Consider the following 20,046-nt stretch of genomic DNA (forward strand, 5'->3'; position numbering starts at 1 on the left):
TTGTTATCAGAGGATGGGGAGGCTGCTGCTGCTCAGGGTCTGTTCCATGGCCATAGGTGCTTTCATGCAGCTCACGTGCAGGTCTGCCGAACATTTTAGCTGTTGTAGCTTTAGCAAAGTTATTTTCTTTTTAAAAGTTAGAATGAAAGCTGCAGACTTCCAGCCTATTGTTACGATGTGTGATGAGCTAGCTGCTTTGCCATTGATCCAGGAAGGAAACCTCAGTACACCTGGGTGATTAGGGAGAGTTGCTGGGGGACGCTGCCATGAGTACGATTGCACAGAGAGCCATTAAGTTGCCTTTGCTTCGCAGCTTTTGGTAAAAACTGTCTGAATCTTTTCAGTTCCTAATAGGCTGTGTTCAGATACTGAGCTCTTCATTTCTATAATGTCATGTATTGCTTGTTCGGCATCTTTTTAATTAGTGACATTTTATTTAGCCCAAATTAAATATGCCAGATGTAGCTGATTTAGTGGCTAACAATGATGAGTGAGGGGAGGGAGGAAGAGCTAGCATTATATAGCCTTCTGTTCTCAAGGAAGTTTTTTATTTCTAGTTCCACCAGACAAGTTGGAGTGGTAACCATGGCAGCAGGGAATTTGTCCCTGGGAGCTCAGCAAAGGGTTGGCTTGTGTGGGTTTTTTTGTTGTTGTTGGTTGTTTTTTTTTTGTTTGCAGTGCTCCCACTAGGGGGAAGGGGGTTACAGATGGGCCTGGAGTGAGCCCTTCTGAGGGCCCTCAGGACAGATGCACAGAGATGAGTGATGTGAAGCCTCCCAGAACCGCCCATGAGTCAGTCCCGCCAGTTCAGCAGTGGGACAGCCTAAAGGGAGATGTCAGAATGTCTTGCTGACGTCTCTCTCTGCACTGGGTGCTTTGGTGAAGGGCAGCTAGATGTTTATTAATCAAATGGTTGTGTTTCTTTTTTCTCTTTGGGTTGGAAGGGAGTGAAATTTGCACAGGGCTTGCTGTATTCAAGAGAAAATTTCAAGTTTAGTCATGACGACGTATCCCCAGATTTTGCATCAGTCCTGGAAACTTTCAATATATCATACTTGAATTTGTGGAAAGCTATTGTTTTGCTCCAGTGTCTAAATTTATTACAAATTGAACAGAGGAGCGAGCAGTTTTATGGAGAAGTGTCCGATGAAAGCAATTGTTGAAAATGAGAATTGTACGCTTACTGGGGAGAGGATGATATAAGCCCTCTTCTCCCATTGACGCAACCTTTCGCAGGCTCTTATCTGTAAGGGGTTTGTGTTACTCACACAATTGACGCATACGTAGTTGCACAGAAATACCGTCCAAATGTGAGCAGCTTTGAAGGATGCATTATTGCGTGTGACAAACCAACCTATAAAATATCCTGAATGCTGAAGGTAGCAACAATCAGCCAACACTCATGGCTCAAAGTTACCAAAGTGTGGAAGATAGTGAGGAAGGAGTTGATGGCCAAGCATCAGTGATTCTTTGCCTGCTGCCCCAGCTAAGCTGATTGCAAAGCACCTCACTTTTGTTTATGCAGGACAAACTCAGCCCTGTTGCGAAAATCTATGAAGTCATGAATTTCAGCTGAGGTTATCAGTGTACAGGAAACTTCTGTTTGCAAGGTACACTGGAGCTCTTAGCTTTTTCAGCACGCAGGGGCCATTAGCCTGTGACTTCCACAGTCACATAGTACTTCAGGTCAACGCGGTTTAACCGTCATTGCTACTTGTGTGCCCAGAGATTTTGTCCAGCCTTCACTAGGAGTCTTTCTACAGTTTTCACCTTTTCCTCCTTTAGCTGGTGTTACCTTTTTCACTGCTCTAAGTAGCTCTCATCTTCGTGTTTTCAAGCTCATGGACTTATTACAAAGTTTCAGTTTCTGTTTTAGTTTCCAGCTTTTCCCTCTCTCCTTGCAGCTGAGTTCCAGCTTCCTGAAATTCCATTTGGATGTGGAGAGTAGTAAAGTGACTCCTGGAAAGACAAGAAGCAATTGCTTCTTGTAATTCAGTACTACTCTTTACTTGTTGTGAAAACTCTTCTTTATCCTGGTACTATTACGTCTGGCAAAAAATGTTGGATTCAGGATATGGGACTTCAGCTGAGGACTTGGCTTAATTATTTTTTCAGTTTCTGTTAGCCCCCAGAGCTGCAGAAAAAACCTTAGGAACTCTACAGCTGCCCGTACCAGGAAACAGACTCAGAAGCCCTTTGTTTCTCTACTTTTTTTTTCTTGGAAGGATGGAGTAGAAAGGGTGGGAGTGGAGTTGAGGAATCACAGAATCATAGAATGGCCTGGGTTGGAAAGGACCACAGTGATTGTTGAGTTTCAGCCCCCCTGCTATGTGCAGGGTTGCCAACCACCAGACCAGGCTGCCCAGAGATATACAGGAAAAGGAAGAGGGTCTGCCTTTGTCTTCTGTATTGCATTTGTAGCTTCTGACTCTCTCTACATCTTCTGGGCCTCGAAAATATGTACTTGCTTACATTGCTTTGTTATCAGTCCATGTAAACTGAATTGCAGTTGTTCAAGCCTTTTTCATAACCTCCAGTTCTCAAAATAATGTACTTGCTTTGTCATGTTGGGACATTCCCATTATAGCGTATTTGGCATTGTCCATAAATGTTGGGTTGGGTTTTGTTTCTGCTACTGTGTCTACCACAGTCAGAAACTTGGGTTCTTTCTATGTTACATAATAGGGAGCTACCCTAAAGAGTTTCCCGTGCACTGAAACTGAATGTGTTTTCTAATACTCATCTTTAGTTTCCAAAGGCATCTTAGGAAGTGGCTTCTGGTTTCTTTTCCAACCTTATGAGACTGGATGTTGAGGGTTGGAGCTGAGTCTGATTGTATGTACAGCTCTTCATGGTGTTCCTGTGCTCGGCTCTGTAAGCTCCCTGCTCCTTTTTCCTCAGACAAGTCTGAAAGGGAAAGGGGATTTTGCAGGCTGCCCATGTGGAAGTTGTTCTTGGACTGCAGTAGGTCATAGTGAGAAGCTAAATGTTCGTTGCCAGACCCTATACTGAGGTGGCTCTTTGGCTCAGAGCGTGGCCAGGGCTCTCAGTTGGCAAGTGCTGCAGCTGCTGTTGCTGCAGTGTCCAACTGGGAAGGAAGCAGCGGTCCAAGCCAACTGGGCCTGCACCATGTTTCTGAATCCTATGGAAGGCTGCTCCCTGGAGCCTTGTTACGCTGCCTGCCAAGCTTCAAATTAATGTGGTTCTTGTGGTCGAAAGCCTGTATAGTAAGGAAGATGTGGTAATAATTGCTTTTCTAAAGAGTAATTTATAATGACAAAACAATTTTAAATACTTGGTAACTAGCCTGGTTACTTAAGAATTTTAATCAAGAAATTATTATGGTTTTTTATATTACCCTTTCTAGAATTGTTAGGGACTTGAATTGCGTTTGCAAGAACTTTTTTACTAAACCTTTCTCTTGGAGCAAACTCAGGCAATAAATAATGCATTCTGTAAGCACAGCTGAGGAAGATTGCAAACTATCTAGGGATAAATTGCACGGTAAAGTATATGGCAGATAAAGGTTAATGCCAGCAACACCACTTAATGTCTTCATTACATAATCAAAGGAGTGTAACAGTGTAACTATCTTTTTTACTTACACAAAGGATCTAGAAACTAGAAAGCGTTTTTGCTTGAAAAGCAATTGCATTTGGGAGGTGCTGTGGGGAGGGAAGAGAACTCATTTGCAGGCTGATGATCAAAAGTAATGGTAAGTGCTGGGTGGGGGAGGACACAGGCAAAGCGGAAAGCACATTGTGTTGGTGCTGCGACCACCAGTCTGGGCCTCAAGTCAGGACTGGGTGAGTTGGCGGATGGGGTGCCTTCCCCCCTCTACAGCTGGTAACTTTTTCAAAACCTGTCTGAATTCCTTCCTCGGTTTTCTCACCTCCAGTATCCTGCAGATACCCAGAAGCTTCAGCAAAATTCATAAAGGCCTATTGTTATTCTGTTGCGATGATTGAAAATTAGTCTTTCTCCTTTCTTTTACCTGTAAATTACCAGAGGCAAAGGAGGAATCGAGTGGGAAGACAGAAAAATGTCAAATAGGTCAAATGACTTAACTGAGCGTGTGAGCATTAAACCAAAGTGGGAAAGAGAGAAACAGCTTTAGAAGATACTGACAGAAAATCAGTGTGTTGTCTGTATGTAGGCATGTAGCACTTAAATCTGCATTCTGCTATTTATTTGTAAAATATGGAAATTACAGGGTAGCAACTTGCAGTTTCCAAACCTTCAGCCTTCAAATATGTTGAGTACATGCTGGAATAAATCTTTTGTTGCACAGGCAGTGCCTATGTCATGAAAATGTGCACGGTGCATTTTTTTTCTTTAAAGGACATGGCGCAGTTCACACCTTTCCATGTAAACAGCTGAGATTTTTGAAGCTTTGGCACAATTATGGCGCAAGCCTGAGCTTATAAAGAGGGCATTAGAACCTGAAGTTTTGCAAAGATGGAAACTGTAAGAATAGGTTTTGTCAGGTGTGTCTGTAACAAATGGCCATTTTCACATGTGGTTTTGAATGAGAAGAGAGAGAAAGCTTTGGTTTGTTTTAACAGTGTTCTGGTTTTAAACTTTAATCGGACACCAAATGTTCTCATCCTGTGAATTCTTTTAGATATGCTTTGTGTATATGCAACATCACATGCCGGATAACTTTTTTTTAAGCTCAAATGTCAACAATTGCAGTCTGTAGTGATGCCAGTCGTGTAGGGAGACATGTTTGCTTGATTAGTCACCAAGGCCTGAATCCAGCCAGTATAGCTTAAGGCATCCAACTGAGGTCCCAAGATAGGAGCCTGGTTTCTCTCTGCAGTGAGCAGAGACAAATGCCTTTATCATGTGCTTTCGCTCCTAAGTTACCCTGTCTCTGTCCCGGAGCTTGAAGAGGAATTTAACTCTCTAAAATTACCTGGGGTGAGTCTGGGCCGGAGTGTTTGTACACGAGCAGTTCTGAAGCGCAGGCATACAAATATAGATTATTACTCGAATGGGGTGTTAATCCCACCATGTCCTTCTCTGCCCATCTTGCTGTGGTTCCCAAAACCTGTCTTGCTGCCATGACCCTCAGAAATTTGATGGCTTTAATATTGGTGTTTGATGACTGCTGATCATGTGACAATTCACCTTCATGTCATGTTGTTCTTCTGGCTCTTGGAAATGGATATAAAATTTGATACCCCAGCAAAGAGGGACAGAACAGGGGTTTTATAACATTGACAAGTCTTTTTTTTTTTCTTTCCCTTTGCTTTTGATTGCTACTCTGAATATGAAAGTCAAAGAGTAAGATCTTGATCTTACAACAGTTGTTCTCCTTTGTTGTTCATAGGCTGCTAAATGTGTACCTAAATATAGTATATGCCAGATGAGAGAGTTAATGTTGCTATGAGAACCTTAACCTCAGCATTTCCTAGGGTTTTATGTTTGTATGTGGAGAGCAAAAAAGCAATGATCAAATAACTCACTTTTTTTTATATAACTGCTGTCTAATGACTTGGATACAAGTTGTCCTATCTGCAAATTATTGCTATTACTGCTGCAGTTTGTTTGAAGGGCTTTCTTTCCTGCATGAGCTGTGCAACAAAGGAGGCAAAAAGAGCCACAAGGCTGACCTATATATTTATTTCATTGCAGCACTTGAAATTCCCTCACTTCACAAAGCTGCCTCAGTGATGCTGGGCACAGAAGGAGGGGGGGGACATCTGGGTGGTTCTCCCGGGCTGGGGCTGGTTGAGCTGCTTGCTTTGCAGGTGTGCACAGATCGTGCTTAGGGGCTTTTCTTTACCAAAGGTTACAGTTCCAGGAAGCAAGCCCCGACTACCTTTCTGTTACAATTCAGCTAGGCAATTAGCAATTCTAGGGTAATGTGCCTGCAAAGCTGCAGTCTTCAGCAGCTTTGGGTTGACTGAAAGTTTCCCTGCACTTTCAGCAACTTTGATTCTACTCTTGTAAGCCGATGAATGCTGAGAGTTCAGAAAAATGACCAAAATGGTGCAATCTTGGTGTACCTGCCTGTGACATAAGTGCTGTCAGGAATAAGTCACTCTTCCTGCTTGTGCAAGGTACATGCATTTCAGTTCACTTTTTTATTAACATCGGTGGTGGTGTGCTTCTAAAGTCTGAACAAACAAGTGAATTTTGAGGATGAATATCAAAACTTGCTGCATTGATGTTGAGTTTGTGTGGCCTTTGGTACAACAGAAAGCTGAAATGACTCTTTAGTGTATTTTAATGGCTTCCTGTGATGTTTGGCTGATACAAAGGAAAACTTGTGAAGAACTAACATACAGAAGTCTTTTCTCTGCTAGGTTGCTCTCAGATGGTCTCTCATAATCAGTGCTCTCTCCTTATACTCAGCTGGTAAATTCAGCTGGGAGTCCAGGACAGCAGAAGTTGGTTGACACTGGTGTCAATTACACTGTAATCTGTTTCAGATTGTACAGTGCAAAAGTTGATCCATTTGCTCCAAAGATTGTCAGCATAACTTCTCTTCAAAGCCTGAGGGTTGGGGTTTTGTTTTGTTTTGTTTTTGTTTGGTTGGTTGGTTGGTGATAATTTTATATGCTTTTAAGTTTTCTTTTGCACAAAAAGGAAAGAAAATAGCACAAACATAAAGTTGGAGGAAAGTAATGTGATCGTGACACAACTGGGTTTACTTTTTTTGTCCTCTCTCCTAGTGCTGTTTACATTACTTGATGCATGCAAAATGCTCTGCTTGGTACTATGAGGTTGAGGAGCTGAGGCTGGCAGATGAAATAACCGTGAGGACACTCCTGATACACAACCCATTATATGGAACTAGCCAAGTGGTGAATATTGATGTTCTTTTAAATTTTTAATTTTTAAGTCTTTGTCTTTAAAAAAAAAAAAAAAGGAAGAAGAAGAAGCTGGAGGGAAGAATTCCTCGCAGAACAATGGTGCAGTCTGTTATCTGCTCCTCTGCGCTGTAAAGCACTGAATGTTCAGCCAATATAGTGCTCTGGTTGGCTTAGCATTCTTAACCTTAATTTTGAATAGAAGGTGCCTTGTGCTGCTGACGTAATTGGGGCCTTTTGTAAATCACTGTTGCAGGCGGTGCTGTTGTATCTCACTGCATTTCTCTGAGGGATGCAGAGTGAAAGTGTCAGGCTAACTTTCTGAACCCCACTGCAGGCTAAGCCATTTCATTATTGCAGAGCTTTTTTTCAGAATGAGTTCTGCTTCATTTTCCTTTGCAGATATTAAGGTCCAAATACATTTTGCAAGTGAAATAATATTTCTGATGGAAGAAGTTGGAAAGGGGAACCCTTCATGTTTTAAAGTGGTTAAAGAAAAAAAAAGGGGGGGGAGGGGTTGGGATGATAGGGAGTGTGTGAGGGTTGGATTGAACCAACTCACTTCAAGACCCCTCTGCTAGTGAAATATTGTTATCTGCCTCTTTTGTTGCTGGAAGTGTCAGAAAGTTTTGGGCTGAATCCTTACTGTGAGTCAGTGCCTCTGCTGTGGCTGTAGGTCGTGCTGCACAGCTCTCTGCAGGGCAAGGCATCCTCTTACACTTTTCATCAGCCTCTCTGGGACCTTGGCCGTCTCGCCTCTGCAGAGGGATGGGGTTTCACCTCGCTCCTCTCTCTTGTCCTCTGTTGTAAGGTTCAGCTCAGGCTGTTCCATCTGCTGCTGATGGAGTCTTTTATATCCCTGATGTCAGTGGCAATACACGGCCTTGCGCTGTCCTTGATGGCAAACACAGCACTATTAATAGTCAGTGATGTTAACTTCTTAATTCCTGCATGCAGCTTGTCCCTTGGCTTTAAAGGCACCATAACAGAGCACCGCTGCAACCAGCCATGACCATAAGAATAGTGGGGTCTTTGACCCAGCCCTGCTGGTGTCTGTGCAGTGAGATGCCAGCGTGCTTCCCCAGAGCTGGTGTCAGGCCGCACACAGGGTGAGGAGGAATGGGTAGGAGCATGAGGAAGCAAGACCTGAGTGGGTCTGAAGGGTAGCAGCAGGTTTCTTCCATTGGCCGTACCCCACCAAGTCTTGCCATTCGTAGGAACATGGTGGTTGTACAGCTTACTCTGGTCTGAGAGAGGCATCCTTGATAGAAAAGCTTTCCTTCTGCCTGGAAGCAGTCAGCGGCAGGCACAGGGTGTGCAGCTTCACCCCCCCCCCTCTCTGCTCCCCCCCCAGGCCCAGCAAGGCCTAGTGAGGAGCTGCTTGGGCTGTCTGCGAGGGACAGCACCCGCTGGTGTCCCTGCAGAAAGCAGGAGGGAGTTCTTTTCACTCATGTAATTCCTTTTCAGTCGATTGCAACGGGAAAGTAGTGAATAAAGAAATTGAATTAAATGGGTATTATTGCCTCCTCTTTCCCTGCTCGAAAGCAAACTCGAGCAGGAACTTTCTGTCTCGCTCGCTGTTGGGTTTGCGGTTTGCTGGCCCGGATCAGAGCGCTCTTTTTTAAAGACAACTTTTTGCTGGCCAGGCTGACTCCTCCCTCCGGGCTGCAGCGGCCGCGGGGCTTCCCATCCCTGGAACTTTTCGGGCTGCCGGAGGGGTGCCCGCAGACCGGCGGGAGCGAAAGTGGGTTTCCTTTGTAAGTTTTTTGTTGTTGTATGGGAGGGGTGGGGGGGGGCGGGAATAATTTGGAAGTCTGATAGTGTGTGGGAAACGATTACATCAGTCGGAGGGAGGGCTAGGATTGGTCTGCGCGGTGTGGTTTGATTCACTACCGCAAAGGTTGCGTGTAACCCTTTGAGCGGAGCTCGGCGGGGCCGCTTCGCTCCGCAGCCCGGGCAGGGAGGCGACAGGTGCGGAGCGGGCAGGGCCCGGCCCGGCCCCGAGGCCGGCAGCAGAGCAAACTCTCTGCCAAGAGGCGATCTGTGTTTAAAATGCCATCTTGTTCTTCCGACTGCTGCCTCTTACGTGCTGCTGAGGTAAGATTTTCCGTCTCGGATTACCCTCCGGGTTTTTGTTAGGTTTGTCTTCTCTGGCCAGAATGCAGCGTTGGAAGCGGGGAGTTCCTCTCCAGCGTCAAGCTGCGGGTTGGTGGGGGACATAATTCCACAGCAAGTGTGTCTGTGTCGTGTCTGAGCAGAACAATGCCAAGAAGAGAGCATCCGTGTAATCCAGGAGGTGGGGAGAAGGTTCCTGACTTGCTCTTTCTCTCTTTTATTATCTGGGATGTGTGGGTCAGGCAGGTTTGGTTCCAAAGCACTCGGAATCCAGGATGGAGAAGTCAGGAACGGAGAGCACTGCGTGTGCCGAGCCACGCGTGGCACTTCCCCGGCACGGCAGCCCAAAGTTAGCAGGGCTCCACGAGCCATTTTATCCCCAGGGTCCCAGCCTGCCGCCCTACCGGCGTCCAGAGGCCTCCAACCGCACCGATGGGAGAACAGCGGGTGCCCACCACATCCGCCTTCCTGCACCCCAGAACCCTGCAGGAGCTCTCACTCCCTTCATTCTGTTTCACATTTGCTTTCCTCGCACAGCCTGATAAAGAACCTGCTGCCGGCTTGTTCCTGTCTATGTGGTCCTATTAACGCTGCTTCATCTTTGTCTGGTGCAGGGAGGCACTGGGGGAGGGGCAGGAGGCCAAGGCCTCGCCACCAGTGCTGCCCAGTGCCACCCAGTGCCACACGCCCACCCGACGTGCCCCTGCTGCCGCGCCCCGAGCCCAGGCACGACGAGGACTCACTCCGTCAGGCAGTGGCTGTGCGGTTTGCCTCTTTCCAGAGCTGCTGATCTGTAAGTGTACCCTTTATGTTGCAGGATGTAAAAGTCTTTAGTGAAGATGGAACGAGCAAAGTGGTCGAGATTCTAGCAGACATGACAGCCAGGGACCTCTGCCAGCTGCTGGTTTACAAAAGTCATTGTGTGGATGATAACAGCTGGACTCTAGTGGAGCATCACCCTCACCTAGGATTAGGTAGGGAATGGTTAAAAGGGGTGGCGTGGTTACCTGGGGACATGACGTGTGGTTCGTGTGAATGCGCTTTCAGCTGGATCATTTCCTTTCTGCTGCTTTTATGTATGACATTAGCTGAAGCCACATACGTGCTTTTTGTGTATTGCAATTTGTTGTGTTAAGCTTTTCTCTTGTTTCCCATCTTCTATTTTTATTTAAAAAAAAATAACAGTAACTGTCTAATCCTCACGATAGAGCTCTGTTGCTACCTTGCTGTGTCTGAAGCTATTGCACATAAACAGCTTAGGCAAATTAAGCCTGATCCATGGAGCGCTGGTCCTGTGAACAGCTCAGCTCAGCTCATCACCAGCCGGAGCCCTGGACGTGCACACTCGGTTTCCAATGCCCACAGCAGTGCTTATGAAAGCTGTAGCGGGGGTGGGGGAGGGAGCAGGGGGTAGCCAAACTTGACCTAGGAAGGGAAAAGCGATGGCACCGCTGGGTACACAGGCAGTCCCCGGACCAGTGGTGGCATCTGCTCCCCCGGCATCATTCTTCACCTGACTGGAATTAAGGTGTCATGGTTACAGTTCCAAGAAGACAGCAAGAAGAGAAAACTGTGGGGAGTTAAATAACACCGCAAATCGATTTAATTACAGTACCGAAACGAATGTTGTATTATTCAGTCTTGCTTTTCCTGTTATTTTGTGGCTGTGATGAGTTGCGTGGCTCTGATGCACAGCATGCAACTACAGATTGCTCAGATGTGCTGTCTGTGATTCTGCCATAGGATTATGCTTTAAAAAAGTGTAGCATTTGGAGTATTAGTTGATATGCTTAATGGTGAGTCTTTTTCTGGAAAATAAAGGAAGACAAACTGTAAGCTGCAGTCAGTAGCACTAGAACTGTGACTGCTGTCTGTAGCTAACAGAGTTCTTTAGTTCTAAAAATGCAATTCAGAATCCTTACAAATAAAAAAGAATTCGCTGGAAATGTAGTACCCCATGTTGACATTGCTAAACACAGATTCACTGCTTCACAGAACAGCACTCGAAAAAAGAAAAAAAATGGGGAGAAAAAGAAAAAAAAAAAAGGAGAAAAAGAAGCAGAATCGTAGGATATTCTGATTGTTCAGGGGTTTTAATTGAATATATCTCCTAATATATAAATGTGTGAAAAAAAATAATAGGAAGTGTTTGTATATGGCTGTGATATGCTTTTGGTTTTGAGAACATAGGATGAGGTGAAGAATTAAGGTATGAATTACAGAATCTTTATGTCCTTTGCTTCATGTGCCATATGCACACTCCTAACGGCCTTTACAAATGTGGAGTTCTATCAATGCTCATTAAACTACCAGGCTCCCTTTTGGTATATTCCCTTTCCCATCATTGCTGATTACCAAGGTATTGTGTAAACAGAAGCCTTCTCCTTTGTAACCAACATCCTTCTCCTGCCAGATTCATTCAATGATGCCACAATTCAGTGTTTGTGACATCACAATAGCTTCCATGGTGACTAATTGTGCTGTCAAACTCTGGTGTGTGACATCTCTGAATGAAACGGGCAGGAGGCTGATTAGGAAATCAAAAGCTTCTGTTTACACACAAATAACTTGGTAATTAACAATGATGGGAAAAGAGCAAGATACTTATCAGCTGCATTTATATACATTAGAGCCTGCCTGTCTCGGGGCTCTCGCTCTCAGAGGAGCACAAAGGCTGTCCCACAGAAGTAGGGGTGTAGGCAATGACGCCAGCAGCTACCAGACTTTGTCCCCAGGCTCCATAGCTTAAGGCCGCGCAAAGCAGCTCATTGTTTGAGGGCATAAGGCTAACCTTTCAAGTGTGGAAAAGACATGGTACAGATTTTATAGGTTTGGTGTTTGAAGGGATGAGGACAGAGAAGGAGATAAAAATTCATCTTTCGGGAACCAAAGCATTCATTGCGACACATGCAATGAGCTTCAAATACCAGCTTCTAGCTGTTCACCCTCTTGTCGCTGCAGTTAGAGTTCTGCTATGTGACTGCATACTTCCAGGTTCTAGGTGACCTAAGTGCCACCCCATGTATGTTAAATACTGTCAGATTAAGGTACTAATCTCCTCACCTCAGATGAAGATACCAGTAGCTGCCTGAAGTTCCATAATTCCCCCTCTAAAATTAAGATTGCTTATAGCACATCTGATGTAGCAGAAGTATGAAGCAATGAAGAATAGAAACTTAGCAGTGTGGAAAGAAAAATGTTTTCAGAGCAGCAAGAATTCTGTGTTTCTATAGAAGACATATTCACAGAATCACAGAATTGTAGGGATTGGAAGGGACCTCTAGAGATCATTGAGTCCAACCCCCCTGCCAAAGCAGGTTCCCTACACCAGGATATTGAGATATCCTTGCTGACTTCATGCTGTAGGTGGCAATCCAGAAGCCCACCAAAAGAAGCAAATTCATTTAACTTGTTTTTCTTGGGCTTGCCTGACGTTGGTTTTAAAAGAGTTCTGTTAGCAGAACCAGTTCATCTTTTAACACTGGGCAGGCTGAGGACAAGAGTAAATCTTCAACGCTATTGCGTAGTTATCACTGTGGTGATCTTCTAGGTCCCAGTTTTTAAGGAATGTTCCTCTAATTGGTAACTTTCCACACATACTCAGTTATCTTCCAAACAACATGCATGCTTGGAAATAGCAGCTATTGGATTGCACAGATTATTTTTGCTTTCTCTGGAGGCAATGGTGGCAATCTATCATGAGACTCACTTAGATTTGACATGTGTAAATAATTGCTGCTGCACTTTGCCACTAGTATCTAAAATGCTTTGTGGTTAAGATGTAAGCAGTGCAAAACTTGATCATGTTGTTTCATTTGTGTCTGAAAATATACCTAACTTCTTAAATGTGCTGTTCTCCTAGTACTACTCTGTTTTTAACTATCACTAATTTAAGAAGGGGATGAGATATCTGTATTAGAAATTAATAGAAATAATAATGCAGAGTTTCGTGTGTATATATTTTTGTTTGCACGTGTATTGAATTTGATTTGCCTTAATGTGAACAAATTAAAAGCGTAAACCACGCTGCTTACTAAAATACAAAAAGGGGGTGGGCTATTTCACACTAATTATGGGACATGCCTGTGTGTGGTTCAGAATGGAATCTGGCTGATTTTCCCATCTTGTGTCAGTTCCACACTATGTCAGTTCCACATAATATATATGTTTAGTTGCTAATACAGGGCAGTTTGGAGGAAAAAAGAAATATGTTCTGTCCCTCCAGCAACTGCATAGAGGAGGCTGAGTTGATCCTATCTGATAAACAGAGAGAGATTTCTGGTCACTTTTACTGCAATGACACTTGAAGACAAACTGACTATTGAACTGAACAGGCTGACATCTGTGCTTCTGATTTTGTAGGAGAAAGCTCAAAGCAGGGCTAAAGTTTAGTTGCTGGCATGTCAAGTGGCAGTCCATGCCACTTGCACTAACCAAGTACAAATTGCCCCAGACTTTCCAAGTATTCAGCCATAATGGAATAGTAGCAAACCAACCAAGACTAGCTTCCTTTTACACGCTTGGGCTATGAACGCTTGCACCTTTTCTTCAGGATGGCTTTCACTGTCAAAATAAATATGTCAACATTAAATCAACAGAAATATCAACCCAAGATGTCAAAAGGATCTTGAACCAGGGAAGACATACCTCTGTGCCAGTTATATGAAGCATCTAATGCACAATCACTGTGTGTATTTATGCAAACTAACAATCAGAATGCCACACTGACAACTGTTCTTCTATACTGCAGGAGAAGGAAGACGTGGTTTGTCCCTGCCTTTAGGCAAGTCTACAGTGTGTTAGGAAAGCAGTGTTCCTCACAACTTTGTGAGGTAACTGAAGCATCCAGCAGTAGAACATGTCTTTCAGGGTTCATACTGTGATGAAGATTACTGTCAATATAATTTAGTGAATTTTTGGACCAAAAAAAACCCAAAACAACAACAGAAGGAACATCTACCCTCAAAATCCCACCATCTTCCTCATGGTGTGAAGAGAGGAGATTTGAGCTAAGCAGTTTCTTAAAGCCATGACAGTAGCAGTAGATCAGTGGCAATATTTGAAACTTCACCTGTGAAGCCTCTAGATAATGTGGAGGGATTTAGGTGATGAGGACTCTGATAGTATAAAATGTCATTGAGTTATATCAATGGTAGTATACCAGTGTACATTAGTCAAAGGACTCTCCCTAGAAGTGGTGTTATGTCTAATGCATTAGGAAGCAGCTCTTAATGTAAGAGCCACCAAATGTGGAAAATTTTCAGTGTTAACTCCTTGCAAATGCAATCTGTAGGAAAGCTGGACATTGCAATAGCGTGGCACATTGTGAATTCATCAATGAGATGGTGATGGCTGACAGTCTAAGTGCAGGTGAAAGACAATGGGATCATTCAGAGAGGAGTTAAATTTTCAAAGAACTGAACATTATTATGCCAAGTCAGATAACTCAAGTGACATTCAAGAACGTGCTGCTTTTTGAGATACCAGTTGTTTTATATCCAGAATATTCTCCAAGAGAACCCAGTTGGCTGCCTGGCATTTCTAATTGTGAGAATGCAGGGATGCGGGAATATGAAGAGGCTATCTAGAGATGTGATTTGCTTAGAGCTATGTGAAAGTCATTTCTTGTTTGACCTCACTTTTTATTCCCTGCTATATACGAGAGGAAAGTACTGGCTATGAGACTTTTGAAGAACATTACATATTTTCTTAGAAACTTCTGAAGCTTTGCCAAGATAATGATTTCATTAAGTAGTGTACACTTAGGCCAGTCGCCTTCTTTTGAGTTACTGCTTTCAGTGAGTTGGATTTGTTAAGCTATCTGATCATGCTTTGATGTGTCATTCTATTGACCAAAGAAGTACTGGTTATGGGGAGTTACCTTGTAACCAAATGTGGAGCAGAAAATTGCCCTGTCATGTGTACAAAACATTTGTCTCTGTCAGTATTCTTGTGAAGTAGATCCTGTGACCTTTTTCATAATAAACCCCATTGTCTAGCATCTACAATACGGGCCTGAAGTTCACCTTGAAATGAACTATTTTTGTAGAGCGTAGTCAAATAAGACACTGTGTTTCCACAATAATTCAAGACCTAACAGTGGCCTTTTCACAATTTTCTTCCCCTTAAATCTTTCCACGTTTCCAGTTCCACAGCAAATAGAAAACACCAGGGAAGAGATTAGTGTGTGTTATTTAAGCTACTGACAGGCAGTGAGGCACACAACAAAATCTTGTTCCTTCTTTTCTCAGCGGTCCATTCTTGAGTAGCCCCAACAAACTCTGCCATTAAACGTTGCAATATTTAAGCCCTAGTTTCTTTAAAACCTCATGACAGTATGATTTGAAAGCTATAAACTGCTTTGTTAACTTCAGTGAAGGTAATGGAAGTATACTAAGTTGCTTTTACTAATACTCTCTGGAAGATGATTTTGCTGCTTCTTCTAGTTGGTTGTGTGGTAACAGTATGTTCTTTTTCCACAGAGAGATGCTTGGAAGACCACGAGCTCATAGTTCAAGTGGAGTCCACAATGGGAAGCGAAAGCAAATTTTTGTTCAGGAAGAATTACGCAAAATATGAATTTTTCAAAAATCCCATGGTGAGTCTTTTTATTTCATTGTTTGCACTGCAGAGGAGGATGGGTTGCAGGAACAGTGATGGGCACTGCTGGGTCTTAAAAGATCTGTTATGATCCATCTATGTTGGTACAACTATCTAAACAGTTGAAGGGAAGACAATCTAAATAAGGTTTAGATTAGAACAGACTTTATGTCAGTCTGGCATTTCTGGTGCCAGAAGCAAAAAGATGCCTGAGGTCACATGAAAACTCATTGCAGAAGTTATTGCAGGTGAGAAATTAGTTTTCTTTCTCATGGACAGTCAGGCACAACTGCTGCATCCTCACATACGTTCGTCTATGCACATTTGTCATTTGTTAGTGCTTGCTTTGGGACTCGTGCCTTGATTTACTGCTTGAAACCTTCCTGCACACAAAATGTTTGTAATTTTGCATTTCTGTTGAACTTCCCATCTGATGAACCAATGAACACCTGAGTGTTTTACAGAATGTTTGGGATCATAAGAGCCAGCACATAGTTTAATGTGGTATGTTATAATTAATAGCAGAGTAGGGGAGTAAGACACAGAATGCTTGGCATTCAGTCCCAGACTCTTGCAGTCTGAGAATAAATCATTCTTTTGGTTTTAAGAATGCAAATGCTTCCTATCCATTGCATTAGCTATTGCCATATGGCACTGTTTCTTCTCAAAGAAGCTGGTAAATGTTAGCTTTCATAATTCATTGTGCAACGTACCTGGCAGAAGAGTGATTTCTCTTCAGTGCTTCTCTTTGTGCCTTAAGGACTGAAATCTATATTGCCTGAAGAGTGGTAATGTTTTCAACTAGAACATTTTTTGTTGTTATTCATCTTGTTGCAGTCATTGTTTTATTTCAGGCATTTCTGCGTGTCTTCATGCTTGAAATAATGTTAAAATATTTCAAGACTGATTTAATGGAATTATACTGAATTACATGAGCATTTTTAAGCACGGTAAAGGAAAAGGGAGAAGTGGAGGAAAAAAATGTAAATCAAGTCATCTGTTTAGCAAGGAGCTGTTTGACTTCTGTGATGTAAAGTTTCAGCGTGAATAAGATATTGAAAAGAAGGCCTGAAAATTAAAATGTCTGCAGAAGCACTTTGTGTTATGAAATATTTGCTTTGTGATGACAGGATGGGGGAGAAGAGGGTAGATGCTTACTTTGACATTATACAAATGTAGCATGTGAAGCGGAGAATGTGACATCAGTCAGAATTACTGCACACGTCCTTTTTCAGTTTTTAGTATTTCATTTCCTAGAACACACCGCTGACTGATCATTACAAGGAGAAATATTGGGCTGTGTTATATCATCCTGAAATGCAAATAGATATAGGGGTAGGTTTTACAAAAGACGGATCGAAAAGTTTGAAGTCCTCAGTATGAACTCACTGTTGAACAACCAACTGAAAGCATCAACAGTCACTCATAGGCTTTGATACTTAAAATCTCTGAATGGCAATTCATGTGATGTGTTGTGATGGAACTGAGCAGGTTTTAGATGGTACAGCAAAGAACTATATTTTGGATAACAGTAGTACTATCAAAGCTAAACGTACTTACTGGAGATTCTGCGGCATTCCCACATGATTTCTTTTCATGCATTTTCATCCTGTTTGGCTCTGCAAGTTAGAGATATCTTTTTATTTCTCCTGCTCTGTATCTTCCGTGTGGCAAGTGGAGTTACAGAGTTTGTTCACGAGATAGCCTTCCCGGATAGGGAGGTGAACACGGGAATTCAGTGGCAAAATGTGCAATAAACAAAAGCTGTTGAATACCCAACCTGCAGGACCATCCCTCCCTAGAAAGTAGAGGCCTCTAAAGACCCAGAAAGCCCTTAGGAGAAGAGGGAGCATTGGGAAAATGGACTTAGGAAATACTGTGTTTTAAACTGATGTTTAAAAATCCAAATTCTGTCTGCATGGCCTCATGGCTTACAGCTTTGGTGACCAGAAGGAAGGAAAGAATGGCATTTGAAAGCCCTAGTGTTACTTCGTGTGAAAAGAGGTCTCCGAGTTGATTTAAGAATGATAGTTCGACAAAATTATGATTGAAACAATGATGATTCTATATAACATATGTGTACAAATAAATTATGACTTAATTTTTTTTTCTCTTCTTGTGTTTAGAATTTTTTTCCAGAGCAAATGGTTGCCTGGTGCCAACAAACAAATGGCAGTATTCCACAGTCACAACTTTTGCAGGTACTGTAAGTTCTCTGTGTGCACAAGGTTTTGGAATTGTAGGGGAGAGTTTGAGGGAAAGGGGAATTCAAAAGTCTAGAGATGGCTGGTTGGGGAGAGACTGGTTAGTTAGCATGTGTTATCAGTGCTGAACCTGACAAAGAGCTAACTCATTGGCTTTGAGGTGTAAGTTACAAACTCAAACTGTTTGTAGCTGTATTCATAAGTATTTGTTCCGTGGTTATTGAGCTTTCTCATGTAAATGCTCTGTGGGTACCCAGAGGCAGCCACCTCTGTGTATCACTGTCATAAAAGGACTTTCTCTTCTTCTCTAGTGTTGTTGTGCTAGGAGTTGCTGCCCCCCTTGCTGACGTCCATCAATAGTCCTAGGTTATGCTTTGGGTTCCTAATACTAACACACCAAGTATTTTTTAAAGTAGCCAAACTAAGTGCAGATAGTTACAGAAAACTCGGTGTATTATTTGCAAAGTTATCCCACATAAAGCTTCCCAACCCAAGTTACAGGTGTGTGTACCCTGTGGATGTGTGTTGGTGGAGCTCTGTAATCTGTGTGGCAGTGACTTGTGTGTGCCCTGAGTTTTCACTGAAGCTTTGATGTCACTGTACAGTTTCTTGCTTGATCATGAAGGAGCTGTGGTGCAGTCAGACGTCTCTGAGGACAATGCTGAAGGGCTGCCGCCCTGACCTTTACTTAAACCTTACATTTAAGGAGGCCATCCTAAACCCTCTAGACAAATGTTCTTCACCTTCAGTCATTTTCTCAAATAGGAGACATTTAACTCACAGGTGTGTTGAGGCCAAATTAAAGCACATTGTTAAATAATACCACATTCAGTATATAAGACAGTGGTGCCTGGAAGATGTGAATAACATGTACCATGAATAACATGGGAAAATTATAAAGCTGAAGGCTCAAGTATATGAAGAAAGTACAAATAACTCATTTCTGTCATTTTGCACATGTGCAAATTCACATTGACTACTTGGTAAAATTTAATCTTCTGCTCGCTTGTGAACTAGTTTGCTTATTTGGACCTCTAATACTTTAAAATCTATTAAATACTGGTTCCATTTTTCACCAAAAAGATTTATTTTAAAATGCATTAGCATGCATTTTCAGCTGGGAAGCAAAAAGACAGGTCCTGTAATTAAAAATGAAAGTCACGTGCAATAAGGTCAAACGTCCTTGGGTCAACTTTGCACTCATACTTTTCTAATTAGGACCCTGGTTTTCATGGCACGCTAAATACTTCTAGAGCAGGAACTTCTCCTTCATGTCGCCACACAAGTACTTCATGGCCTACTTACTCAGGCTGGGTAATCTGCGGGGATGTGGGCCAGACAGGGAGAAAGCGCTCTGAATGGGCAAACACTCCTTCCAGTGCTTTATCTTGTGGTAATCAGGAACCTAAACTGGTAGGAATAGAAGTGAATATACCTTGGACCCTTTATCTATCAGCGTTAAGTGTGGAATCAAGTTTGCTTGTTAGGATGAGAAGAAGGACTGACTAAAAGAGCAAGAAATTTTTGAAGGGGAAAAATTTGGAGTCTGGTGTGTCTTCAGAGAAAAAGGAAAACTGTACAACATTGTGAAATCATAATCATAGAGTTTGCTTCTGGGAAGGTTCAATTAGGTGCAGTCCTGGAAAAGCGTTGACTCATGGGGATTAACAGCACAAGAGAGTTGGGCAGAGAGCGTGGATACATTCTCTTTAGTTTGTTGTATAACCGTAAAAATCAATCTTACTTAAGGCATTTATATTCAATATCCCTTTGTTTTTAAAAAAAACATATGACCATTTTTCATAATTTCGGTGACCATTGTGATTTGTTCCTGCAGTGCAGTAGTCACTAAGCGTGTTGCATCCGAAGCTACCTTAAACACTGAGTATATGCAATGTTCTTTTAATTACGCAGAATATAGCAAGGAGATTAAGCATAATGCGAGAATATCATGTGTCTTTTTAATTACGCAGAATATAAGAAAGAAATTGAGCATCATGTTAGAATACCATGCTCAGCTTTAAGAGCTAATGTTCCTAGTCTTAACAATAGCATTAATTAGGGTGGGATCTGTTTTCTCTGATGTTAGTCTTGCTCAGATATACAAAAATCTTGCATCTTAGTTTATTTTTGGTTTTATCTGCCTGGACTGCCTTTGGAGAGAATATTACCTTCCTTCAGTCTCTAATTTTCAGAGCTGAGAAGTAGATCTATAGTACAAATAGCAAGAAATTTGACTATTCTTTTCTAGTCTGTCGGGGAGGGGAATGAAAAACAAGTACGTTTTAATGCAACAAAAATTCTAA

At 42.6% G+C, this 20,046-nt stretch overlaps 1 protein-coding gene across 5 annotated transcripts in view; it reads left to right on the forward strand.

Moving 5' to 3' along the window:
* GRB10 (growth factor receptor bound protein 10) overlaps nt 1-20,046 on the forward strand; it is a 137,782-nt gene that overhangs the window by 100,644 nt on the left and 17,092 nt on the right. For all 5 annotated transcript variants that reach the window (XM_072329960.1, XM_072329962.1, XM_072329959.1 and 2 more), the window contains 3 exons: nt 9,754-9,910; nt 15,419-15,534; nt 17,663-17,737. In XM_072329960.1, the coding sequence (XP_072186061.1) occupies nt 9,754-9,910; nt 15,419-15,534; nt 17,663-17,737 (348 nt within the window). The remainder of the gene's footprint in view (nt 1-9,753; nt 9,911-15,418; nt 15,535-17,662; nt 17,738-20,046) is intronic.

The sequence above is a fragment of the Excalfactoria chinensis genome, chromosome 2, assembly GCF_039878825.1.
Source record: "Excalfactoria chinensis isolate bCotChi1 chromosome 2, bCotChi1.hap2, whole genome shotgun sequence".
In the NCBI taxonomy this organism is placed as follows: Eukaryota; Metazoa; Chordata; class Aves; order Galliformes; family Phasianidae; genus Excalfactoria; species Excalfactoria chinensis.